The sequence below is a fragment of the Ranitomeya variabilis genome, chromosome 3 (genome assembly GCF_051348905.1).
Source record: "Ranitomeya variabilis isolate aRanVar5 chromosome 3, aRanVar5.hap1, whole genome shotgun sequence".
In the NCBI taxonomy this organism is placed as follows: Eukaryota; Metazoa; Chordata; class Amphibia; order Anura; family Dendrobatidae; genus Ranitomeya; species Ranitomeya variabilis.
Window position 1 is genome coordinate 623,918,749 of NC_135234.1, and position 27,892 is coordinate 623,946,640.

The 27,892-nt window shown below is 44.5% G+C and overlaps 1 protein-coding gene and 2 non-coding genes across 5 annotated transcripts; all 3 read right to left on the reverse strand.

Moving 5' to 3' along the window:
• Nucleotides 1-4,036: 4,036 nt before the first annotated feature.
• KANSL2 (KAT8 regulatory NSL complex subunit 2) lies at nt 4,037-24,739 on the reverse strand. Of its 3 annotated transcripts, none has more exons than XM_077297450.1 (10): nt 24,597-24,739; nt 23,996-24,243; nt 15,358-15,536; nt 13,859-13,973; nt 8,765-8,928; nt 8,337-8,503; nt 6,832-6,928; nt 6,084-6,337; nt 5,820-6,005; nt 4,037-4,835 (listed from the first exon to the last, which is right to left on the reverse strand). In XM_077297450.1, the coding sequence occupies exons 2-10, from the start codon at nt 24,241-24,243 to the stop codon at nt 4,722-4,724; spliced, it is 1,524 nt and encodes a 507-aa protein (XP_077153565.1). In that variant the 5' UTR covers nt 24,597-24,739; the 3' UTR covers nt 4,037-4,721. The 3 variants fall into 3 exon arrangements, with proteins under 3 accessions (XP_077153565.1, XP_077153563.1, XP_077153562.1); XM_077297448.1 differs by having other exon boundaries at nt 24,431-24,606; XM_077297447.1 differs by lacking the exon at nt 24,597-24,739 and adding an exon at nt 24,538-24,589.
• LOC143818666 (small nucleolar RNA SNORA2/SNORA34 family) lies at nt 4,905-5,039 on the reverse strand. Its single transcript, XR_013224659.1, has one exon. It is a non-coding gene; the product is annotated as a small nucleolar RNA SNORA2/SNORA34 family (small nucleolar RNA).
• On the reverse strand, nt 7,037-7,173 carry LOC143818668 (small nucleolar RNA SNORA2/SNORA34 family). Its single transcript, XR_013224660.1, has one exon. It is a non-coding gene; the product is annotated as a small nucleolar RNA SNORA2/SNORA34 family (small nucleolar RNA).
• Nucleotides 24,740-27,892: the final 3,153 nt, after the last annotated feature.

Below are 27,892 nucleotides of genomic sequence, written 5' to 3' on the forward strand. Positions count from 1 at the left end.
GGGGCATAGTCCCAGGAAAAGGCCCATTCCCAAACGGTTTCCATAAAGTTAGAAGCAAAAATTGTCCAAAAGGTCTTGGTATGCTGAAGTATTAAGATTCCGATAACGAGAGCTGAGGAACTTAAGCAAAACCCTGAAAAAAAAACCCCCACCCCATATCTATTTCTCCACCAAACTTTATGTGCAAGAGCTGATTTATTACCCCACAGAACACATTTCCACTGCTCTAGAGTATGGCAGTGACATGCTTTATACTACTCCTGCCACTTATTAGTATTGTGCTTGGTGCAAGGCTCACATCCAACTTCTCGGCCATGGAAACCAATGACATGACGCTTCCGGCAGCTTTTGTGCTGATGTTCATGCCAGAGTAGGGTTGTAAATGCAGTTACAGAGACAGCAGAGTATTGGTAACATACACTAAGCGCCTCAGCACCCCTGCTCTGTACCTTTGTGGATCTTCAATAATACAAGTCACACTTGATCATGGAATATTTATGAAGTAATTTCATGAACTGGCCGATTTTGAAAGGTTTCATCCTATTACAGGATTACACAAGTTCAGTGAACTCGTAAGAATGATCCATTCTTGCATAAAGGTTTGTAAAATCAGAATGTATGGGAAGGTGCTTTTACACCTCTACCACTACGACTGAATAAAAAACCTGAATTCAATTAAGATGTTCAAATACTTCTGTCCATATAGTGTACAGGTCGGTATCAAGTACATTCCATACCAATCCAATATTGCCCACTGGCACAGAGTTTTCATGTCTGACCAACAACTTCTCCTCCTATGGGTCCTACGCAACTATTACAGTATTTGACAAACTGCAAGGAAGTCCGGGGCAATTTCTAGTGTGACATATTTGAAAATTGGTAAAGTAGCAGATGGAGGTCTCTAAACAACCCCTAAACATGAATAGTAATACACACCTTAATAGAAACATATTGCAATGACTAAAGCCCTTTGTCTAAAATGTGTCTGCCCTATTAAATTACCCGATGGGGTTATGACTGAGATTATAACCTACCGTATATACTTGAGTATAAGCTGAGATTTTCAGCCCATTTTTGTAGGCTGAAAGTGCCCCTCTCGGCTTATACTCGAGTCATTGTCCCAGGGGGGTTGGCGGGGGAGCGGCGGCTGTCACATACTCATCTGCTCCTGGCGCGGTCCCTGCATCCCCGATGGTCTCCGGACGCTGACTGCTTCTTCCAGCGTACTGTAAGGAGCGGTACCGGTGACCGCTCAACACTGGAAGAAACTGTCAGCTCCCGGAGAAGACCATCAGGGAAGCTGACAGGGACCGCGCCGGGAGCAGGTGAGTATAATGGGGAGGGTGAGCAGCATTGCACGATATTCACCTGTCCTCGTTCCTCCGTCGGGCGCCGCTGTCTTCCGCGTCCTCTGCTGTGACGCTCAGGTCAGAAGGCACAATGACGTGGTTAGTGCGCGCCCTCTGCCTGAACGTCAGTGGAGGACACGGAAGACAGTGGCGCCCGATGGTGGAACGGGGACAGGTGAATATTGCAAGTGCCGGGGGCCTGAGCGACGAGGAGAGTATGTGATTTTTTTTTTTAATCGCAGCAACAGCATATGGGGCAAATATCTCTATGGAGCATCTTATGGGGCCATAAACACCATTTGTGCAGCATTATATAGGGCACATCTCTATGTAGCATCTTATGGGGCCATAATCAGCATTTGTGCAGCATTATATGGGGCCATAATCAGCATTTGTGCAGCATTATATGGGGCAAATTTCTCTATGGAGAATCTTATGGGGCCATTATTAACCTTTGTGCAGCATTATATGGGGCATATTTTGTATGGAGCATCTTATGGGGCTCATCATGAACTGTTATGGAGCATTATATGGGGCTCCTGATTCAATATGGATATTCAAAAACACTTAACCCACTGATGTCTCAATTAATGTTACTTTTATTGGTATCTATTTTTGTTTTTGAAGTTTACCAGTAGCCGCTGCATTTTCCGCCCTAGGTTTATACTCGAGTCATTAAGTTTCCCCAGTTTTTTGTGGCAAAATTAGGGGGGGGGGGGGGGCTGGGGGTCGGCTTACTCGGGTATATATATGGTAATTTTTATACTATAGCCTTACAGACTAAAGTTGATGTTTTTATGAAGATCCTGGACGCTGGAGTCCTTGTTTTAAGATGGACTCATACAACGCTCATTTTAATATCTTTCAAAGTAGCATACCAGCTTCAGACTTGAGATTATTACTGTATGCAGTTTTCTGAAATTTGGTGATCGATCCACTTTGTAGTGTGTAGTTTGTCTTGTCCAACTGGGGTTTCAGGGCTTGTCATTAAGGCAAAGCTTGTTTGGAAGTTGCTGTGGCTTTATACTGCACAACTGGAGGCAGTCTGCTGCCATACAGTGCTCTAAACAAAGTATATATTTTCTGTCAAGATTCATAAATAATTAGGGTCTGTGCACACGTTGCGGATTTGGCTGCAGATCCACAGCAGATTTGACGCTGTAGGTTCGCAGCAGTTTTCCATGCTTTGTACCTATGTAAACCTATGGAAAACCAAATCCGCAGTGCACATGCTGCGGAAAATACAGCGTGGAAACGCTGCAGTTTATTTTCCGCAGGTGAAATCCGCACAAAAAACGCAGGGTGTTTTACCTGCAGATTTTTCAGAATCTGCGCAGAGAAATCCGCACACGAATCCGCAACGTGTGCAAATACCCTTATGAGAATTTAAAAACTATATTTAGATTATACTTATAACTAAGGTGTTAAAAAAAAAAAAAAAAAAGTACCGTATATACTCGTGTATAAGCCGACCCGAGTATAAGCTGAGGCACCTAGTTTTGCCACTAAAAACTGGGAAAACTTGACTTGAGTACAAGCCGGGCATGCATGGCTCCCCATCCCCAATCCTTGCATGCTTGGCTCCCATGAGAAAAGCATTAAAACAAAACATCCTACTTACCTTCGCTGCATCTTGTGCCAATGCCAGCAGCTCCAGTGGCCGGGGGATCATGTGTCCCCTCTCATTAAGGTAATGAATAATCACTCCGCGCCTATGAGAGTGGAGATGAATATTCAGAACTCTTAAGTAGCGCGCACCCTTGATAGCCCGTCAGCTGCCGGAAGCCTATGACTGACAAGGTGTATGCAGTTACAGAGAAAAAAAAAAATATTCACTGCTAGCACAGTGAATATTAACTTCTCTTTAGCAGCGGGCACAGGCTTTAGCCGCTTGCTCCTGCCTCCTGTGACCCGCTGCCGTTCCTCCGCTGTCTTCTTGGATAATGACTTGAGTATAAGCCGAGGGGGGCATTTTCAGCACACACACACAAAAAAAGTGTGCTGAAAAACTCGACTTAAACTCAAGTATATATGGTAGACTGAAAAGAATCGGTGGGAATAGACTTGCACATCCCATTCTACATGACAGTTATCTGTGGTTGCTGTATGGAACTGAGTGTACCACCTCTTCTCTGCCAGCATGTGCTTCTCTATTAGCCAGTCTGACGTCACGTGCCAGGCTGGCTAGTCACAAGTAGAGCCATGGATGCAGAATGGTAAGAGGAAATATTCCAGTTCTTGTGCAGGTGCAACAGGTCACTACCATGGCCAATGGAACGGAATGTGCAAAGAACTGCATTCTTTAAATATGCATTTACATCAGGGGTGGGGAATCTTTTTACTGCAAAGGGCTATTTGGATATTAGAATGTAAGCTCGCAAGGGCAGGGTCCTCGCCCCTCTGTGATTGTTAGTTTGCTTACTGTAAGTGATATCTGTAATGTGCATGTAACCCCTTCTCAAGTACAGCACCATGTGTGTGAGAGCGAGTGTGCCCTAACAGCAAGAAGAAATTAATGAGCTGGTGGCAATCAAAATACAGCTCCCTGCCCAAGAATGTGGTCCCTGAGAATCTGCTCGGCGCCTGATAAAAGGTCATCGAGGGCCTTATGGCCCTGAGGCTCCCCACCCGATTTACATGAAGGATCTTACATTTACGAAGAAAAAAAAATACGTTTAAAACCAGAAGAAACTTTACATTAAGCATTTTTAATCTCCAAATACATTTTACAAAGTGTTTACATTTTCTATAGTCAATGCTTTCACATATCAGAATATATACTACATATTAGAAGGGGCTCTCTAAGAATTATCAAAATGATGATCACATTTCAGGTAGTCCTAGTCTCAAGACATGTTCTCAACTGTGAGCATTGTGAACATACCCAATTTGCTTACTTAGCCAAGGAGTAGATAGAACATGGCTGACTGAGCACAACTGTTTTTTCCTGTGGTGCTCATTCTTTGTGTTGCTGTAAAACTAAGACCAGCAGAACAGATTTGCAAATATGCAAGGAGCAGTATGAAGCTAAAGGGGGGGGGGAAGCCACAACTTTGTACTCCGTCAACCAAGTTTTTTACTTCTTGTCACAGAACTGCGCCAGTTCCGAGTGAGATCACATTAAGACATGTCTCGAACAGAGTTTTTTCAGGCTGCAACCGTATCCTGACATGACTTGTACAGATTGCAGTGTGAAATATGTGATGGTAGCAGTTTTATTCACATTTTTAGAGCACCAATTTAACCTATGCTGGGAAACTAAACAAATTTAGTAATGTCACATAGCATGTCTAAAGGATCAAATTTTGTCTTCAAATTAAAACGAGTGGAACGTCTTCAGGTGAGAACAACATTAACCTTCAAAAGCGAAATTTAATTGCAAGAGGAACCATCTGTCTTTCCATTGGCTGTGGACGGCTCTGATGCCAATACATCACTGGCTGGTTCATTGGGTTGTGGAGAGGTCCCCGCTGATTGGATTCTACGCTGAAATAGTGATAGAAAAACAATTTTAGACAAACCTGTAATCAGGCTCAATTTGCACACAACACACAAGTATGTCTCTTCCAACTGAATTGGCTTGGACATACAGGAAGCTTGCCCAACCAACAGACCACAGGAAGTAGATAATGTGTGCTCCTGTTTGAAACCGGCGGCTACAGCAAGCCACCAGCCTTGATTCAGGGCAATGACCGTCGTTACCCTAGTTTATAGGCGTTTGGAATCAATTTTTTCACAAATATCCACAGTGCCTTTCTAAAAACTCAAAAAAAAGATTCACATCCAAAGGTTAAGACATTTATGACCTCTCCTGGATAGGCCATCCATATAAAAGATGAGTGGAGCACTCCTTTGATCAGATGTTACCAGCTCCACCTGTTAACTGTGTGTGGAGTGGGAAGTTACTGCACCGTCACATTTATTGGCTGCTCGTGTTCTGCAGATTAGCTTTTGTTCAAATTAATGTTTTTATTATTATATTTCTGTACATGATTACAGGGCAGCAAGCTTGAGCGATTTGCCATTAGCAGCAGATTTTACATCAGCCACAGAGAACCATAGGAAACAACAGACAATAGGGTCTTTACCTTCTGTTTTAGGTTTTTCTAGGCATACTCTATGACTTGAACAAAGGTCATCATGCAGGAGGAAGTTTGTAAATGGTGTGACTTTGCACTGAATTATCCGTATAGGTGTTCTTCTACATTGTAATCCTGCCTGTAATTAGGTCTACTGTCTAATAAGAGATCTTCATGTGAGGCTCAGAAACCAGAGTGCAAACTGCAATATTCCTCTTCACCCCCCTCCATCACCCCAGATAGGGGCATAGAAAAGAAAAAATATTTTAGGCATAACTAAACCTATCTAGTAATTTTTAAATGACTCATTCTGGTGACTAATACAGACACATGTTATCCATTAACCACATAGGACTAGAAGTCTGAAGGAACAAAATGAAGCTTTACATACCCGACCTGCAGATCCCGCCAAGGAGTCAGCAGTCAGAAGTGTGTCACTTGTTGGGGTCTGGTCAGCGTCATCTGCAATCATTTCAAATGGGGTTTTTGAAACATCATTCAAAGCCGCATCAGCTGAGGGATCAAAGAGGAGAGGAGATGGAGGACACTGCATTCCATCACCTACAACATCAAGGTCCTAAGAAAGGAAAGGAAATATGACAAACTATTTTCCCTTTAAATTACAATTGTAGATGTATTCCCCCACAGAACTTACATCACTAAACTCGAGAGGCAAGTTCTCAGTCGGCTGCAGCTCTGCTGCGCTCAAGTAGAGCTCCATAGGAGCCACATCCATCGGCTCTGGCACAGGCAGCACTGGCTCAGACTTGTACATTGGTGATGGCAAACTGTAGTGAAGAGGGCAGCAGGGATCTTCAGATAGACTCACTGGAAGAGGCTTGTTGCAAGGAACTTCTTCAGAACCCACACACATCTTGAAAAGAACTTGGTTACTGTCTTGACATATATCTGATAATATTGAATTAAGGATTGTTTATTTTACCGGTTGTGAAAAAACAATTAACACCTTTATAACAGGTTAACTCTGACTACAGCCATTGCAATTAGTGAGGGCTAAAATTCAGAGCCTGCTCCATACACCTGCACCCGCCTTGTTGCATCACATCCTGTGGAGGGAAGGGGGTTAAAGAATAACTATTGAAGGTTAAACAATTCAACCCAATAGGTCGCCCTCACTTATAAAATGACATATCTAAACAGAATGGTAAACATACTACCCAAGCCCATTTACTCTAAACAAGGGAATCTAAACAGAATGTAGAGCTTTTCTAAGAAATGCACACCAATTTAGGATGGCCATCAAGTAGTTTTAGAGATATCCTTATTTTCGATGATTATTAATGCAATAGCTGAGATTTAAAAGATGAAAGATATTTTTTAACTACATAAAACACAGAACAAAGATCCACTTGTAATTACGCTGCCCACAAGGCAAAGGATACGGGACAGGCAATGTCTGCTCAAGGGAAGGCTTGGATTAGAGCAGCGTACATCTTCAACAAAGGAAAGGCAGCGTTGGCTGGATCTAGTGGTGTGTGCCTGTATAAGGGGAACAAAGCTTTTCTTTCAAAGTCGTGGCCATCAGTACATTATCACCATTAGATATGGGCAAAGGTTCAGCATTACTACATTTATGATTCAAAATGGACTTGTTTCTTCAGACTGAAATAGCTGCGACTACATGGGGTAAACAGCACAGCTAACAGACCACGGGAAGAGTTCTTATAGGCACCTGCTTGAAACTCGCAGCTACAAACAAGCTACGAGCCTTGATTCAGGGCCTGATCACCTACGATACCTCAGGTTTTAGGCTGTCATTCCTATACAAGAGATAGATATATAACTTTAGATATCTATCTATCTAGTAATCAGTGTTAGAAGTTTTCAGTTAAGATGCTCATGCTCCAGGGCAGGAGTCTTAGCTTCCTGCTCTAAGCCACAGAAACCAAGGAGGACCTGTCCAAAGGCAGACTTTGTGCTTCAGGGCGGTCTCTAGGCAGGTCTCTCCTTACTTTCCCTGGTTTAGAGCAGGACGAAAAGACTGTCTCCACTCCTGCCCCAATTCACGAGCATCTCAGTAACTGAAAACTTAAAAACACTGATTATACAAGAACCACAAGACAGATTTCTTCACCCCAAGTATCATTTAAATCAGTTTAACTCTGCCAACGTCTGTAGTTTACTTAGCAAAATCCTGCTGACAGGTTCACTTTAATAAATGCCTCGCTGGACTACGACGCACTGAATTCTTTAAGAGGCGCACATCACTTAATGAATTTGGTGCATTCTCTCAGTGGGGTGTGCCTTGCCAGGGACTATAGAGTAGCATTTCTGGTGTAAAAGCTGCCAGCACTTTCGCATAATTTGATGAACAGGTGTAGCCATGACCCACCCCCTCGCTAGCTCTACCCATTTTGGAAGAGCTGTTCTAAACGGCCATAAAAACCACCAAATATTGCAAGATTGTTTGCACTATTCCACACTGCACGAAAATGGTGCCTTTCAAAGCAGTCTACACCAGATTAATGGCATAAAAGCTTTGATGAATCGCCCCAAAAGAGTTCTGAAAACTAGTGTAAGGAGAAGTTGGAGCAACTGCCTATAGAAGACTTAAGACTTCATTGTTCAAAGAAAAGAAATTACATAAAAAAAGTGGTTGATTAAGCATTTCCTCCACTTTCTCCTCTGTGGTTTTTGAGAAAGGTTTTAAGATTTCTCATGTCACATCACTTCCAAAAGTGATCATATTTAGCTTTTGAGTATGTAAAATTATCATGCCTGACTGTTTATTGAGCCTTCTTATTTCTGTATAGAACAAGGTAAAGCACCTTTTCTTCAGAATATAATCTAAATACAGAATACAAAAGGAAAAAAAATAAAATAAAATAAAATCTGTTTAGTTGACAACACCATACTACTGATCATTTAAGAGCATAATCAAGACTACCTGTTGGGAGCCACCCTCAGTGGCCAACATACGACGCTCTTTCAGTTGCCGATGTAAAAGAGCCTCTATGCCATAACGTTTTCGATAGCGTCGTAATGCTTTTAATTTCCTCAGGTTGTCACGCTCTTTGGAGGAGAGTCCCTCTGGTCCAGTGAGAAGACTACTCCCTAGGGTAAGGGAGAGACAAGATACTGACCACCAGAATAAGCTAAAAATAAATGTAAACAAGAGTGTAAAAAAAACAAAAACGTAGTCCGAGTTAGGGTTTGCTGGAGTGTAAATATACAATAGTCTTAGAAAAAAGAGGTTCAAGTGTAAATGTTAAACAGGAAGACTATTGGTAAACTACCACCAAAAAAAAAAGGAATGGTATTTTTTACATGAACAGTTACTGGCATCACCACACCGTTACAGGAAAGAATACATACCAACGGTTTCATGCTCCGTCCTTGCATTGTGCAAGTAGTTTCGTTTCTTCTCCTTTAGCAAATGCTGCAATCTCTTGAACTGATCGATGTACAGAGATTGGAGTCTAATGAGTTTCTCACGCATGATCAGAGTCACTTCTTCAGCAGTGTAAACACCTGCATGCCTACAAATTAAAAATTATTATATTAACCCCTAGGACCAAGCCACTTTGAAGGTTAATGACCAGGCCTTAATTTTGAAATCTGACCACTTTATCACTGATCACTTTATGTGGCTATAACTCTGGAACACTAATGGATCCCACTGATTCTGAGATTCTTTTTTTGTGACATTGTACTTCATGATAGTGGTAACATTTCTTCAAAATTTGTGCTTAACTTATGAAAAAAAAAAATGTATGTTTGGCAAAAAATTAAAAAGGGTCACAATTTTCAAACTTAATTTTTATGCCGCTAAATCAGAGAGTTATGTCACAAAATAGTTAAACAACATTTCCCACATGTCTACTTTACATCAGCACAATTTTTGAAACAAAAGAAAATATAAAATAGGACATTAAGGCCATGTTCACACTTTGCGGTTTTTACCGCGGATCCGCGGCGATTTTGATGCTGCGGGTCCGCAGCAGTTTCCATAGCGTTTCCATTAACATGTAAACCCTATGGAAACCGCAAACCGCTGTGCACATGCTGCGGGAAAAAACGCGCAGAAACGCAGCGGTTTTAAATCCCGCAGCATGTCACTTTTGTGCAGAATCGCTGCGATTCTGCACCCATAGAAATGCATTGAACCGCTTACTTCCCGCATGGGGCTGTGCCCACTTTGCGGGAAGTAAGCGGATAATGCGTGGTTGCTACCCGGGGTGGAGGAGAGGAGACTCCTCCAGGCCCTGGGAAGCATAAATAATGTAAAAAAAAATTAAAATAAAAAATGATGCTATACTCACCTCTCAGTGCTGCCCGCGGCCGTCCGGTCTTCGGTTTGCTGTGCGAGCAGGACCTGCGGTGACGTCGGTCACATGACCGTGATGACGCCGCGGTCACATGACCGTGACGTCACGAAGGTCCTTCTCGGCACAGCAGCTTTGGAATCGGACCGCCGAGTGCAGCGCCGAGGAGATCCGGACATCAGAGGGTGAGTATAACCAATTTGTATTATTTTTATCATTACTATTGATGCTGCATATTGCTGCATATGCAGCATCAATAGTACAGGAGTAATCCCGCAGCGGAAACCGCGGAACAAACCGGGATAAATCTGCAGGGATAACCGCAGCGGTTTTGCCCTGCAGATTTATCAATTCCGCTGCGGGATAAACCCGCAGAGCACACCGCAAAGTGTGCACATGGCCTAAGGGTTAAAAGTTGACCAGCGATTTCTCATTTTTCCAACAAATTTTTATTTATTTTTTTTTTTTTAGGGACCACGTCACATTTGAAGTGACTGAGGGGTCTATATGACAGAAAATACCCAAGTGACACCATTCTAAACTGCACCCCTCAAGGGGTTCAAAACCACATTCAAGTTTATTAACCCTTTAGGTCAGGGGTCCCCAACTCCAGTCCTCAAGGCCCACCAACAGGTCATGTTTTCAGGATTTCCTTAGTCTTGCCCAGGTGATAATTGCATCACCTGTGCAATACAAAGGAAATCCTGAAAACATGATCTGTTGGTGGGCCTTGAGGACTGGAGTTGGGGGAACACTGCTTTAGGTGCTTCACAAGAACTGAAGCAATGTGGAAAGAAAAAAAAAAAAAACAAACAACTTTTTTTTCACAGAAATTTTACTTCAGACAAATTTTATTTTTTCAAGTGTATCAGGAGAAAATAAACCACAGTATTTGTTGTGCAATATTCTCCTAAGTACACCAATACCCCTGTGTGTGGAGGAAGACCACTCTTTAGGCGCATGGCAGAGCTCGGAAGGGAAGAAGCACTGTTTTATGTTTTAAATGCAGAATTGGCTGGAATCGAGAGCAGAAGCCACCTTGCGTTTGGAGAGCCACTGATGTGCCTAAACAGTGGAACCCCCCCCCCACAAATGACCCCATGTTGGAAACTAGATCCCTCAAGGTACTTATCTAGATGTTAGATGTTAGATGAGCCCCTTGAACCCCCAGGTGCTTCACATAAGTTCATAATGTACAGCAGTGAAAATTAAAAATCACATTTTGTCCACAAAAATCTTTTAGCACCAATTTTTTTTTTTATTTTAACAAAAGGTAGCAGGAGAAAATGGACCCCAAAAATTGTTGTGCAATTGCTCCAGAGTATGCCGATAACCCATGTGTGGAGGAAGACCACTGTTTGGGCGCACAGCAGGACCTGGAAGGGTTGGAGCAAAGTTTGACTTTTTGAACACAAAATTGTCTGGAATTGAGAGCTGATGCCATGTCACTTTTGGAGGGACTCTGATGTGCCTGAACAGTGGAAACCCTCCACAAGTGACCCCATTTTGGAAACTAGACCCCTCAAGGAACTTATCTACATGTGTGGTGAGCATCTTGAACGACCAGGTGCTTTACAGAAATTTATAACAGCTTTAAAAAAAAAAAAAAAAAAAAAAAAATTCACACAATTTTCATTTTAGTCCCAAATTTTTTATTTTCTCAAGGGTAACAGGTGAAAATGGACCCCAGAATTTGTTGTGCAATTTCTCCCAAGTGTGCACATACTCCATTTGTGGGTGAAAACTACTTTTGAGGCACAGTGAAAAGCTCAAAAGGGAAGGAACACCATATTATACTGCAGATTTTACCATTATGGTTTGGAGGCTGCCATGACCCACTGGTAGATAAGCCCCCAATGTAACCTGAAAGGTAAGAAAAACAGGTGATATTATACTCACCCAGGGGCGGGTCCGGGGATGGGGGTCACGGTCCGGGTCCAGCGCCACCTATTTTCATGTGATGATGTCCTCTTCTTGTCTTCCTGACGCAGCGCCGGCGTACTTTGTCTGCCCTGTTGAGGGCAGAGCAAAGTACTGCAGTGCACAGGCGTCGGGCCTCTCTGACCTTTCCCAGCACCTGCGCACTGCAGTACTTTGCTCTGCCCTCAACAGGGTAGACAAAATACGCCTACACCAGAGCCACGGCAGGAAGACAAGAAGAGGAAGTCATCGCATGAAGATGGGAGGTCCCGGACCGCGACACCCATCGGACTGCCCCTGGGTGAATAATTAACCTGTTATTCTTGTCTTTCAGTTTACATCGGGGGCTTAGGCTGGGTTCACATTGCGTATAGGCGTCCGTTAGACGGACTACGTTACACCGCGGCATAACGCAGTCCGTTAACGCCGCCATTAAGTCCTATGTCGGACGCATTGCTAGCGCACGTCCACAATGGGTGTGCGCTAGCGATGTGCAGTCATTGAGTGACGGACCCTGGGATGTGGGCTGCAGCGTTTCCGGGTCAGTCTCTGCTAGCGCAGATAGAGCATCTGCTAGCTCTATCTGCGCTTGCGCGATGACATATCGGCACTTGCGTTAACAGCAGCCCGTTAATGCATGTGTTAAACGGGCTGCTGTTAATGCAGTGTGAACCTAGCCTTATCTACAGCATTGCAGAATGCTGTAGATAAGCCCCTGATGCCGGTGGTCTTAGCTCATACGATTTTTGGGGTGACAGATTTCCTTGTACTGTCACTTGAGTGTTTACATGCAGTGATAGTTTAAATGCATGACTGACATGCAATTTTATTGATATTTTACTATTCAATTAAACTGCAAGATTATTTAACAGCAGAAATAGTAAAGAATACGTTGATGGAATCCTTTAAAGGGGAACAATACGACTGACATATATCCAGTCCTGAATCACAGATGATGTTTTAACCCCTTAGTGACCACCAAGATGACTTAAAACTGACCTGAGATTAGTAAATAACCTCTCCTGACTGGTGAAAATGCAGAAGTCGATAGCTGAACACTATTGCTGACAACTTTCTACATCAGTTATGATCGGTATTCGCGCCGACCACGGCCATTTAAGCCCTTAGATGCTGCTGACAATAGTGACTGCATCTAGATGGTTAACAGAATGTGGGGGCTCTAACCACATCCGCACCCTGAACTCACAACTGTGGCCCTGATGCTTGCCATGGCAATTCACAGCCTTTGAGCTTGCCGGTTATAATGACCTGTTCCAAAGTTAGCAACATTTAGGTAGTAAAAACATTTTTTCTCTTTTCTTGCCACTTTGCACTCATTCCTGAAAAGCACCCCAATGGTTATTAAACTACCCAACAGCAGTTTTGAATATGTAGAGGGATGCAGTTTTTAAAATAGTATCACTTGAGGGTTTTCCAATATACAGGTCCTCCAAAGTAATTTCAAAACTGAATAGGTCCTTACAGTTTGGCACTGTTCCTTGAAAACAAACAAAAAAAAAAAAAATTTAATTTCTGCTACAATTTGAAAACTTAAGAAAAAAAATTAAAAAAAAAATCACATGTTGAAACATAAGTGTTGTTGACACAAAGTGACACTGGTCAGAAAAAAAAAAAAAAAATTTGGCCTGGTAACAGGTGTTAAACAATCCCCTCCCCCCCAAAAATATATAGTACGTATTTTTTAACTCAATTTATAAGCAGAGGAACGCTTCATGCATTTTAGGGCATGTTGCAAAAATAGACAGTATGACTGTCAAGATTTTTGCACTAAAGCTAGGATTTCAGCCATGCTGTATATGTAGTATAAGCGATCAGACAATGGCAGGTTCATGTCTTAAGGGGACTATCAAAAAAAATATTTAGTGCTGTGTGAGGATGACTGGCTCATTTTAGTCATTAAGCCATACTCCCTCACTGTCACCGCTGAACTGATACGGATCTCTTCAGATCAGAACATCTTTGAAGTATATTTACAAGTTCTATGCCATTAGTAGGAACGCATCGAATGGACAATCCCTTTTATTTTGCCAAAGACAAATAGGACATGGAGACGATGTAGGTGCCTGTAACTAAAGGTAATGCAAAAGGCTAAAATGGTGCATCACTAATTAAATAGGAGCAAGGACACAAACAATAATTCTTTAACTTCTGATAATATCCCTATATTTTTGGAAACAGTAAAAATTAAATAGCCAAGACTTACTTCAGAGGGTCCTCCTGATCACTATCCAGACTGTCTGCTTCACTATCAAGATCTCCCATCCAGGTCTGGTCCACTGTTACTGCCTCATGTTCACCATCACTGTAGCTGTCCTCATCTGAATACAATTATAGCAAAGTAATGGGTCACAGTGAAAATATCCGTGGATAACTTTTTTTGATTAAGGTTCAAAAATTCAGCTACATCTTAGGAATAACAAAATACACTGACAAGAATTAACCCCGTAACGACCAGGGGTACTTCAGTTTTTGAATTTCTTTTTTCTCCCCTTCTTACCAAAGCCATAACTTATTTTTGGTCAATATGGCCATGTGAGGGCTTTTTTTGTGGAACAAGTTATACATTTGAACAACACCATTGGTTTTAAAATATTGTGTACTAGTAAACTGTAAAAAATAAAAATCCAAGTGCAGTGAAATTGCAAAAAAAAGTGCAATTCCAGGTTTTTAAACCATGTTCACTATATGCTAAAACTGACCTGCCATTGAGATTCTCTAGGTCATTACGAGTTCACCGATACCAAACATGTCTAGGTTCTTATTTAAGTGGTGAAAAAAAAAAAAAAAAAAAGTCATTTTTAAGACCTGTAGTGTCTCCATTTTTCGTGATTTGGGGTTGGGTGAGGGCTTATTCGTGTGCCGAGCTGACATTTTTAATGATACCAAGCACTTTTTACTGAAACTTTTTTTTATTTTTTGTATGCTTTAAAGCGAACCTGTCACCAGGTTTGGCTGATATAAGATGCGGCCTCCGCCTTTCAGGGCTTATCTACAGCATTCTATAATGGTGGCCGAATCTTATATCAGCCAAAACAGCTGACAGGTTCGCTTTAAATAGTCTCCATGGGAGACTAGAAGCTGCAGTACTTTGATCGCTTCTGATACACACAGGCAATGATCAGATCGCCTGTGTGTAGCAGAAATGCTTACTTGCTGTGAGCACCAACCACAGGGCGGCGTTCCTAGCAATCTGGCTATGACAACAATACAGATCTGCTGCAGACATCTGATTGTCATGCCGACCCATCGGTGACCGCAATCACGTGAGGGGTTACCGATGGGCGGATTAGTGACACGCTTCCTGTAAGCGAGTTAAAAGCCGCTGTCAGACTGACAGCGGCATTTAACTAGTAAACAGCAGTGGGCGATTCCACCCGCAGCTGTTGCAGGCAAATGTAGGCTGTATAGATCAGCTGTGAAATGCCTGGAAAGCTGCGGGCTCACCACCGAAGCCTGCGCCAAACAGGGGGGAGTCCGACATGGGCATACTATTACTCCACATGTCGGAAAGGGGTTAAAAAGCTTAACGTCACTTAACGAAAAACTGACCTTGTGGATGCTTTGCCAATTTAAATGTAAACCGCTAATAATGGTGAGTTTTTAGAAATATTCTAACACTTCTGTACAGAAGCACAGATATCCTTTTATGTATTCGTTACAAACATAGATGTGAAGGAAAGATACAGGTAATACAATACTTACCAAGAATCCGACTTGCTTCACTTCTATTGCTCTCTTGGGCCTGAGTGCCAAGATCTCCTCGAGAATATGAGCTTAATTGGTATAACAAAGATTCACTGGTTGGCCCTGGGTTTGACTTCTTAATTTGAGCCTGTATAGCTAGGGCATTTCTTCGTGCATGCTCAGCACAGAAGGAAACACTGTAAAGATTAAAAATAAAATCAAACTACAGATATAAAATTCATTTTACATAAGATTACCGTATACACTCGGGTACAAGTCGAGTTTTTTCAGCACATTTTTTGTGCTGAAAACGCCCCCCCTCGGCTTATGTACGAGTCACGTACAGAAAGCTGGCAGAGGAGAGGGCGGCAGAGCAGTGGGAGCCGGCGGACACATACAGTTATATGAAAAAGTTTGGGCACCCCTATTGATCTTAAGCTTAAAGTTTTACAAAAATGTTTTTTTTTTTGCAACAGCTATTTCAGCCTTGAGATGAGGTTTATTGTACTAACAGAAAATGTGCAATCTGCATTCAAACAAAATTTGACAGGTGCATAAGTATGGGCACCCTTATTTTCTTGTTTTAAATACTCCTACCTACTTTTTACTGACTTACTAAAGCACTTTGTTTTGTTACCTCATTGAGCTTTGAACTTCATAGCCAGGTGTATGCAATCATGAGAAAAGCTACTTAAAGTGGCCACTTGCAAGTTGTTCTCCTGTTTGAATCTCCTCTGATGAGTGGCATCGTGGGCTCCTCAAAACAACTGTCAAATGATCTGAAAACAAAGATTATTCAACATAGTTGTTCAGGGGAAGGATACAAAAAGCTGTCTCAGAGATTTAACCTGTCAATTTCCACTGTGAGGAACATAGTAAGGAAATGGAAGATCACAGGTACATTGCTTGTTAAGGCCAGAAGTGGCAGGCCAAAAAAAACATCAGAAAGGCAGAGAAGAAGAATGGTGAGATCAGTCAAGGACAATCCTCAGACCACCTCCAGAGAGCTGCAGCATCAACTTGCTGCAGATGGTGTCACTGTGCATCGGTCAACTATACAACGCACTTTGCACAAGGAGAAGCTGAATGGGAGAGTGATGCGAAAGAAGCAGTTTCTGCAAGCACGCCACAAACAGAGTCGGCTGAGGTATGCAAAAGCACATTTGGAGAAGCCAATTTCTTTTTGGAAGAAGGTCCAGTGGACTGATGAAACCAAGATTGAGTTGTTTGGTCATACAAAAAGGCGTTATGCATGGCGGCAAAAAAACACAGCATTCCAAGAAAAACACTTGCTACCCACAGTAAAATTTGGTGGAGGTTCCATCATGCTTTGGGGCTGTGTGGCCAATGCCGGCACCGGGAATCTTGTTAAAGTTGAGGGAAGCATGGATTCCTCTCAGTATCAGCAGATTCTTGACAATAATGTTCATGAATCAGTGACAAAGTTGAAGTTAAGCAGGGGATGGATCTTTCAGCAAGACAATGATCCAAAACACGGCTCCAAATCTACTCAGGCATTCATGCAGAGGAACAATTACACTGTTCTGGAATGGCCATCCCAGTCCCCAGACCTGAATATCATTGAACATCTGTGGGATCATTTGAAGAGGGCTGTCCATGCTCAGCGACCATCAAACTTAACTGAATTGGAATTGTTTTGTAAAGATGAATGGTCAAAAATACCTTCATCCAGGATCCAGGAACTCATTAAAAGCTACAGGAAGCGACTAGAGGCTGTTATTTTTGCAAAAGGAGGATCTACTAAATATTAATGTCACTTTTCTGGTGAGGTGCCCATACTTATGCACCTGTCAAAATTTTGTTTGAATGCAGATTGCACATTTTCTGTTAGTACAATAAACCTCATTTCAAGGCAGAAACATTACTGTGTCCAACAGTTATTAGATATATGAAACTGAAATAGCTGTTGCAAAAAAAAACAATTTTTTATAAAACATTAAGCTTAAGATTAATAGGGGTGCCCAAACTTTTTCATGTAACTGTACTCCTCTACCTGCACGCCCTCGGTGCTGGCACTGCATCTCGTTCTGGGCCCCAGCCGCTGCAGCTCTTCCTGTGCTCAGTGGTACCGCTCATTAAGGTGATGAACATGGACGCGTCTCCACTCCCATGGGGGTGGAGCACATAATAATCACCTTAATGAGCAGTATTATGTGACCGCTGAGCACAGGAAGAGCTGCAGGCAGGCGCCGGCAGCGGGAACGAGATGCAGTGCCAGCACCCAGGGCGCGCAGGTAAGGAGTATGATGTTTTTTTTTTTTTTTCCTTCAATAGGAAACATGCACAGGGATGGGGAATAAGGAGGGAGGCATGCATACAGGGATGGAACAGGGGAGGCATTCATACCAGGACAGGGGAGGCATGCAGACAGGGATGGGGGAGGCATTCATACCAAGACAGGGAAGGGGGAGCCATGCATACCAGGATAGGGATGAGGGGACAATGCATACCCGGCTTATACTCGAGTCAATAAGCTTACGCAGTTTTCCGTGGCAAAAGTGCCTCGGCTTATACTCGAGTACATACGGTTCATTTTGGCAAGTCATTCTTTCACCAGGCAGTGAATAGCAATTGATGTACAAAACTTAAACTGACCCAGTATAATATAGGGATTGTGTATAGGAAGCCGACATTCTCTTTTTCCACTGGTTTTCAAATTGACAATTTGTATTAATGCTAGATATTTTGGAAATTAATATAATCAGTTAATTAAACCCATTCTTTGCCATGAAAGTGAACCCAATAGCAAGATCAATTACTGAAATGTTAACTTACAAAAAAAGTTCAGCACAAGGCAGCTGATATTCAATAAGCATGACGGAACTAAGGACAGACTGTTTGCTTTAAAAGAAGGCAGGTGCATGAAATCATTGTCTTTTGTTAGCCGTTTATTACATGGTTAAGCATCAATATTCCAAATTCGACATCCGCTATAGGGAAACAGCAAAGGCTGCCGGTCACTTGACAAAAGTCACCAGCTGGGAACAGCAGTGCTAAGGCTGGTTTCAGACTTGGATGGCAGCGTACTTCCTCCTTGCAGCTCCGCCCAGGCTCCGCCTACTGCCAGCCGCGTCCAGCTTTTCCCTGCATACCTATCTTTAACATTGGGTACGCAGGGACATGCGTTGTATGAGGATGTGTCCTCATGCGTACCCAATTTTGCATTTTTGTGCAGGCACCGCACACCTCAAATCGCCGCATGCGGACACATCAGCATACAACGCATGTCCCTGCGTACCCAATGTTAAAGATAGGTACGCAGGGAAAAGCTGGACGCAGCCGGTGGAGCTTCACGGGGGAAGCAAGGAGGAATTACGCTGCCATCCGCAGCACACAGGAATGCAAGTCTGAAACCAGCCTAACTTTGCCAAAAAAGCGCCATTGTGGGAGGAGAGTATACATTGTTTTTATAAGTAACAAAATTGATTAAGTATGGGTGGTCCAGTAGTGTAAAAACCCCAGTAAGCCTAAATAATCACAACACCCAAATGTTCTGCTTTTCTACCAAACATGAATCCTGAGTTTCTAGTTCTGTAGATAAGACGGCACTAAAATGAAGCCATATTTTTGCAGGAAACCAGAAATTTTCTCATTAAACTAGTGTTATTTTCTCTGCCTATTGTATTTGTCTTTTCTTCTCTAGAGAAATTCTAGTCAAATAGCAAACATCACCTTGTCTCCATGACAAGCCCCTTTAACCTCTTAGGCTTCTTTCACATTTCCGTCGGTACGGGGCAGTCGCAATGCGTCGGGCTGACGTACCGACGGACGTTGTGAATTCTCTGCACGACGTGGGCAGCGGATGGACGCATCCGCTGCCCATTGTGAGTACCAGGGAGGAGGGGGCGGAGTTTCGGCCGCACATGTGCGATCGAAAATGGCGGACCCATTGCACAAAAAAAGTTACATTGAATGTTTTTGTGACGACGGTCCGCCAATTACCGACGCATCCAGCGCACGACGTATGGAACGTGTGTCCATACGTCGCGATGAGTCGGTAATACAAGTCTATGTGCAAAAAACATCCTGTGGGAACATTGCAGGATGCGGTTTTTGCACAGAACGACGCTTTGCAACGTCTTCAAAAAGACGGAAGTGTGAAAGTAGCCTAAGCGACGGAGCTAATTTTGACCTTAATGACCAGGCCAAATATTACAATTTTGACCAATGTCACTCTGGTAATAACTCTGGAATGCATCAACGAATCCCACTGATTCTGAGATTGTTTTTAGTGGCATAATGTAGTGGTAATTTGTCGATATGAAAATTTCATACTTAAATTAATCTGATTTAAGGGCATAAAAATTGTGTGTGGTATAACTAATAACATTTACCACATATCCTACATCCCATAACGAGGTCCTTCTTATGGGGGACTTTTAACTACCTGGATATTAACTGGGAAACAGACCTGCGAAACCCATAAGGGCAACAGGTTTCTGCTAATAACCAAGAAAAATTATCTTTCACAATTGGTGCAGAATCCAACCAAAGGAGCAGCACTTTTAGACCTAATACTATCTAATAGACCTGACAGAATAACAAATCTGCAGGCCGTCGGGCATCTAGGAAATAACGACCATAATATTGTACAGTTTCACTTGTCTTTCGCTAGAGAGACTTGTCAAAGAGTCACAAACACACTGAACTTTAGGAAGGCAAAGTTTTACCAGCTCAGAGATGCCCTTAATCTGGTTGACTGGGTCAATGTCCTCAGAAATAAGAATACAGATAATGGGAAATGTTTAAGAACATCCTAAATAGGCACTGTAAGCGGTTTATATCTTGTGGGAAGAAAAGGACAAGAAATAGGAAACACCCAATATGGCTAAACAAAGAAGCAAGAGGGGCAATTAACAGTAAATAGAAAGCATATAAACTATTAAAGCAGGATGGCACCGTTGAAGCTCTAAAAAAAAAAAAAAAAAAAAAAAAAAAAAACTATAGGGAGAAAAATATTTTATCTAAAAAACTAATTAAGGCCATGTGCACACGTTAAGTATTTTTCGCGTTTTTCCGCGATAAAAACGCTTACATATGCCTCCTATTATTTTAAGTGTATTCCGCATTTTTTGTGCAAATGTAGCCTTTTTTTCCGCGAAAAAAATCGCATCGCGGAAAAAAAAGCAACATGTTCATTAAAATGCGGAATTGCAGGGGATTCCGCACACCTAGGGGTCCATTGATCTGCTTACTTCCCGCACGGGGCTGTGCCCACGATGCGGGAAGTAAGCAGATTATGTGCGGTTGGTACCCAGGGTGGAGGAGAGGAGACTCTCCTCCACGCACTGGGCACCATATAAGTGGTCAAAAAATAAGAATTAAAATAAAAAATAGTCATATACTCACCCTCGATGTCTTCCCGCCTCCACTGCACGCTGTCGCTTCGGTTCCTGTAGCTGGTGTGCGGTGAAAGACCTGCCGATGACGTCACTGTCCTGTGATTGGTCGTGAGCGGTCATGTGACCGCTCACGTGACGTCACGGAAGGTCCTGTGCGCACAGACCAGCTATAGGAAGAGGAACGGACGCCGCTGAGGAGATGTCTGGGTGAGTATAAGCATTTTTTTATTTTTTTTTATTATTTTTAAACATTCTATCTTTTACTATAGATGTTGCATAAGCTGCATCTATAGTAAAAAGTTGGTCACACTTGTCAAACGCTATGTTTGACAAGTGTGACCAACCTGTCAGTTTTCCAAGCGATGCTACAGATCGCTTGGAAAACTTTAGCATTCTGCAAGCTAATTACGCTTGCAGAATGCGAAAAAAACGAAAAAAAAAAACGGAAAAAAAAAATGCGGATTTCTTGCAGAAAATTTCCGGTTTTCTTCAGGAAATTTCTGCAAGAAATCCGCAACGTGTGCACATACCCTAAAGCTGCCAAAAAGGCAACAGAAGCACACTGCTAAGGAGAATAAAACTAATCCCAAACTGTTCTTCAACTATATCAATAGTAAAAGAATCATAAGTGAAAGAAAAAAAGAACTATTGATAACAAAATCTAGGTCAGATGAGGACCATATTATTCGCTTTATTACCAGGTTCTCCAATGGAGCAAATGACATCGGGGACGTTCTTTTAAAACATTGGCCCATACTCCAGATGGATAAGGACATAAAAAAAAAAAACAAAAAAAAACACATCTCTTCATTCCCACAGATCACCTACAAAAAAGGTAGATCTTTACATGATCCACAAAGGGCTTCTCAGGCAATGTCACAGGTACCACCTACTCCATTCAACATTTCATCAATTGTCGCACTAAAGGTGTTGTATATAAGGCCACCTGTGAATGTGGTTTAGAGTATGTGGGAAAGACAAAAAGTTTCGTAAGAGGGTTGGTGAGCATCTTCGTGACATTGCCAACAAAAGAGAAACCCCAGTAGCAACCCACACGAATGTTTTTCATCAAGGAAATCCCAAAAACATTATGTTTGTGGGGATAGACAAAATACCTCCACCAACAAGGAGGGGATTAGGACAAAGATACTTCAAAAGGAGTAGATGGATATTTACCCTTAGAACGGTCCAACCTTTAGGCATGAATGAGCTCCAACCCTACAGCTGCTTTTTGTAAAACATTTATTCCCAAACACTGGTTGTCATATCGTCTTTTTTTTACCTTTTGAAAAAACCCTTAGCCCAATCCCAACGGCAAAAAACGGACTAAATAAAAAAAAAAAACAACTAAACTAACAGCAGACATGTCCTGGCTTTGATACGGGCTCACCGCCGGAACAGACATCAAAGCGGGGGTTCTGCCCTCGGATGTACTATTCCGCCCGAGAGCAGAAAGGGGTTAAAAGCCATCTGTTGTCTTCTGTTTCTAACAGATCCAGTAAACAAAAAACAGATCTGTTAGAAATGGGAGAATAATGAATAACACATCGTTGCCCATAAACATCAATGTTAAAAAGTGATCCAGCAGAGGTCAGTTTTTGACAAACTGACTAAAATAGCCATAGGTTGTGAAAAACAAGAAGACCGCTTGCTGATCTTGCCGATGAACCTAAGGCCGGGTTCACATTAACAGCAGCCCGTTCAATACATGCGTTAACGGGCTGCTGTTAACGCAAGTGCCGACTTGTCATATCGCTAGCGCAGATAGAGCATCTGCTAGCTATCTGCGCTAGCATAGACGGACCCGGAAACGCTGCAGCCCACGTCCCAGGGTCCATCACACAATGACGGCACATCGCTAGCGCACGCCCATTGTGGGCGAGCGCTACCGATGTGTCCGACATAGGACTTAATGGCGGCGTTAACGGACTGCGTTACACCGCGTTATAACGTAGTGCGTCTAACAGATGCCTATAACGCAATGTGAACCTGGCCTAAGGCTGTGCTCGATGGATGGGAGTGACTTCAAATCTTCTTGAAGGGAGACTTTAATTACCCTGGTGTGATATATTTGCAGCGTGACATCACCGTACCAGACGCAGGTCAGGAGATTTGCTGCCCTCACGTGCAGTTGCCAGTAACGAGCGGCTGATGGATTGGAGTCCTACAAACCCGTTCTCCTGTCCCTACACATGGACTGAGGCCGCAGTATATCATAGTACTCACAAAGTGGATAAGATTTTTACGAAAAAAGTTAATATGGATTTTCAAATTCACACGTAAAAAACACAGCCAATTGTTTCTGCAGATGTTTACCACCAAGCTTCACCCATAAGGCTGACATATTGATGTCAGGTGCAGATTATAAAAAGAAAAACTTGCTAAGATATTATCCCATGGACATTAATAAAAACTAATTTATTATCACAAACTGTATTGTTCAATCTGTGCCAAAGCAAAAGTCCCGATATGTCCAGAACCCGGCCGCCACTTACCCCCAACATGACACCGCGTCTGAGAGGAGATCACATAGGACCGAGCGGCTTCCCTCCAGCCCTGGATTCCATTGTCCGGCCATTTGAGGTCACTACCTCTAGCCCTATGCATGCCTTTCGAGCTTTTTTCTGGTTATCAAACTACTCCACTTCCACATAAGGCGGCCACCCACTGCATCACGCATGATCTGTGTCCTAACTAGGAGCGTTATCGGTATACTTTGAAAGGCACAGCACGTGACTGATGAAAGCCTGATATAGACTGAAACGTTTCCAGTGCTACCTTTAGTACTAATATATCTGCAAATCAAAAATACTTAAGTTGAGTGCGAGACTTCTTTACAATTCTACTATATGGTTTGGGTACCTAGTCTCTGCACCAGATGATAGCAGTGCACACGGTGTTTATTTACATATGCACTTACCCCCGACATGCCCAGAACCCGGCCGCCACTTACCCCCGACATGCCCAGAACCCGGCCGCCACTTACCCCCGACATGCCCAGAACCCGGCCGCCACTTACCCCCGACATGCCCAGAACCCGGCCGCCACTTACCCCCGACATGCCCAGAACCCGGCCGCCACTTACCCCCGACATGTCCAGAACCCGGCCGCCACTTACCCCCGACATGTCCAGAACCCGGCCGCCACTTACCCCCGACATGTCCAGAACCCGGCCGCCACTTACCCCCGACATGTCCAGAACCCGGCCGCCACTTACCCCCGACATGTCCAGAACCCGGCCGCCACTTACCCCCCGACATGTCCAGAACCCGACCACCACAGCCGCCACTTACCCGTCCTTCTTGTCCGGCTTCGGAGCGGCGCTGCTGCAGCGCCGGCTGTTCTTGCTGGACACGTAGCTGCACTGCTTGTATGGGGCATTCCTGTCTTCTAGGATGTGTTTGATGCAGAACTCGTAGCCTTCCAGGCGAGGCTGAGAGCACGGCCGGTGCGTGTAGGCGCAGGACAAGGCCTCGTAGGTCCGGGGCACCGGAGTCAGGCGGCTTCTGCTGGGCAGGACGTGGATCCGAATTCTGTTCATCTGATGAAAGAAGAAAATGGTAGAAGTGAAGGAAGCAGAAGCTGCAGGAGATGGAGCCAGGAGGGAGTCTAGGCAGGCGGGCTACACTGTCATGGACGGGACTCTGCAGGGCCACATAGGGGAGGGCCGCACGTGTAGCCCGGCAGTCACAAGGGTGCAGGCACGCTGGCCCACACAAGCCGCCTACAGGATAGAGGCACCAGGCGGGAGGACTCCGGAGCCAAACGGCTGCCCCGAAACTGCGGCTTCACTGTGGGGCTAAACAGGGTCTCTCTGCCCGTGACACCCACCCACCTGCATCACCCACGGGCGCAGCACATGACTCAGCGCTCCCGCCTCAGCCGCCATCTTACCTGCGCGGCCGCTGCTCCTCGACACACTGAGGCAGAACACAGAGGCTGGGCCGGGATCGCTCGCAGTACGCCCAACCTCCCGACGTGATTGGCCACTGTCTGCGCTCTCCCGCTCTCTGATAGGCGACGCCAGATCTCTCGAGATTACTGTAACCAATCACAAAAGAGGAAGTATAAACGCTGCGCTGATAAGGCGGGACGGCCGCCATGTTTGTTATGGCGGAGTGAGGAGGAAGACGCGCGGCGCTGCAGACTGATGAGGAGGAACATGGGGAGTGTGTGATAATCAGTCTCGGCTTCTGAGGGAAAGGCCGTGCTTCAGGACATCTCCGCGCTATTAAGGCGCCATATTTACTGGCTTATGTGCTACTTCAAAGACTCATCTATTGTTACCTCGCCATCATTCGACCGGCTCGGTGTGTTTCTATAGAGTTGTGAGGGCCCTGTAGGACGTGCGCAGCTGGTGTGGGCGGCAGGCGGGCTCTCTGGTGATCAGGACTGGTGTGGGGGGCAGGCGGGCTCTCTGGTGATCAGGACTGGTGTGGGGGGCAGGCGGGCTCTCTGGTGATCAGGACTGGTGTGGGGGGCAGGCGGGCTCTCTGGTGATCAGGACTGGTGTGGGGGGCAGGCGGGCTCTCTGGTGATCAGGACTGGTGTGGGGGGCAGGCGGGCTCTCTGGTGATCAGGACTGGTGTGGGGGGGCAGGCGGGCTCTCTGGTGATCAGGACTGGTGTGGGGGGCAGGCGGGCTCTCTGGTGATCAGGACTGGTGTGGGGGGCAGGCGGGCTCTCTGGTGATCAGGACTGGTGTGGGGGGCAGGCGGGCTCTCTGGTGATCAGGACTGGTGTGGGGGGCAGGCGGGCTCTCTGGTGATCAGGACTGGTGTGGGGGGCAGGCGGGCTCTCTGGTGATCAGGACTGGTGTGGGGGGCAGGCGGGCTCTCTGGTGATCAGGACTGGTGTGGGGGGCAGGCGGGCTCTCTGGTGATCAGGACTGGTGTGGGGGGCAGGCGGGCTCTCTGGTGATCAGGACTGGTGTGGGGGGCAGGCGGGCTCTCTGGTGATCAGGACTGGTGTGGGGGGCAGGCGGGCTCTCTGGTGATCAGGACTGGTGTGGGGGGCAGGCGGGCTCTCTGGTGATCAGGACTGGTGTGGGGGGCAGGCGGGCTCTCTGGTGATCAGGACTGGTGTGGGGGGCAGGCGGGCTCTCTGGTGATCAGGACTGGTGTGGGGGGCAGGCGGGCTCTCTGGTGATCAGGACTGGTGTGGGGGGGCAGGCGTGCTCTCTGGTGATCAGGACTGGTGTGGGGGGCAGGCGGGCTCTCTGGTGATCAGGACTGGTGTGGGGGGCAGGCGGGCTCTCTGGTGATCAGGACTGGTGTGGGGGGCAGGCGGGCTCTCTGGTGATCAGGACTGGTGTGGGGGGGCAGGCGGGCTCTCTGGTGATCAGGACTGGTGTGGGGGGGGCAGGCGGGCTCTCTGGTGATCAGGACTGGTGTGGGGGGCAGGCGGGCTCTCTGGTGATCAGGACTGGTGTGGGGGGGCAGGCGGGCTCTCTGGTGATCAGGACTGGTGTGGGGGGCAGGCGGGCTCTCTGGTGATCAGGACTGGTGTGGGGGGCAGGCGGGCTCTCTGGTGATCAGGACTGGTGTGGGGGGCAGGCGGGCTCTCTGGTGATCAGGACTGGTGTGGGGGGCAGGCGGGCTCTCTGGTGATCAGGACTGATACCTTCAATAATTGGATGTGTTTAACTAATTGCTGAGACAATCTTACCCATGATGAGGTGTACGGATGCCGAGGAGCCGGGCACGAGCCACACTTGCGTTAGCTTTAGCAAAGGGATAAGGGTGTATGCACATGTTGCACAATTGCCTGTGGAGTTTTCTTTGCTGATTTGATGCATTTTTTCATGCGGATTTGTATGCGTTTTTGAAAGCTAAAGATATATTATTGAACAAAAAAAAGAATTGTGATTTTTATTTCTTGTCCAACCTTAATTTACACACTCCATTGAAGAATGTTTACACACACAGATATAGACAGATCTATAGATAATACCAAGCCTGCTGTTTTGTAATAAATATAAAATGGTACATAAAGAGTTAAAAAAAAGACACACAATCTGTGTTGGCAGAGGTCACAGTAGTGAGAAACTCGCACGAGTCTCGCACCTCAATACCCGGCACTGGCACTCGGATCGGAGCGTTCAGCTGCATAGAAATACATGGAGCCGCACATTCCGGTCCCAGTGTTGGCGGCAGCGCCGGGTACTGAGGTGCGAGACTCGTGCAACTTTCTTGCAAGTGTGACCCCGGCCTTAAATGCAATATCTTTATAAAAAAAAAATTTTGTGGGCTCCTGTGCAATTTTAACCCCTTCACCCCCAAGGGTGGTTTGCACGTTAATGACCAGGCCAATTTTTACAATTCTGACCACTGTCCCTTTATGAGGTTATAACTCTGGAATGCTTCAACGGATCTTGGCGATTCTGACATTGTTTTCTCGTGACATATTGTACTTCATGATAGTGATAAAATTTATTCGATATAATTTGCGTTTATTTGTGAAAAAAACGAATATTTGGCGAAAATTTTGAAAATTTCGCAATTTTCCAACTTTGAATTTTTATGCCCTTAAATCACAGACATATGTCACGCAAAATACTTAATAAGTAACATTTCCCACATGTCTACTTTACATCAGCACAATTTTGGAACCAAAATTTTTTTTTGTGACGGAGTTATAAGGGTTAAAAGTTGACCAGCAATTTCTCATTTTTACAACACCATTTTTTTTTAGGGACCACATCTCATTTGAAGTCATTTTGAGGGGTCTATATGATAGAAAATACCCAAGTGTGACACCATTCTAAAAACTGCACCCCTCAAGGTACTCAAAACCACTTTCAAGAAGTTTATTAACCCTTCAGGTGTTTCACAGAAATTTTTGGAATGTTTAAATAAAAATGAACATTTAACTTTTTTTCACAAAAAAATTATTTCAGCTCCAATTTGTTTTATTTTACCAAGGGTAACAGGAGAAAATAGACCCCAAAATTTGTTGTACAATTTGTCCTGAGTACGCTGATACCCTATATGTGGGGGTAAACCACTGTTTGGGTGCAGGGCAGAGCTCGGAAGGGAAGGAGCGCCATTTGACTTTTCAATGCAAAATTGACTGGAATTGAGATGGGACGCCATGTTGCGTTTGGAGAGCCCCTGATGTGCCTAAACATTGAAACCCCCCACAAGTGACACCATTTTGGAAAGTAGACCCCTTAAGGAACTTATCTAGATG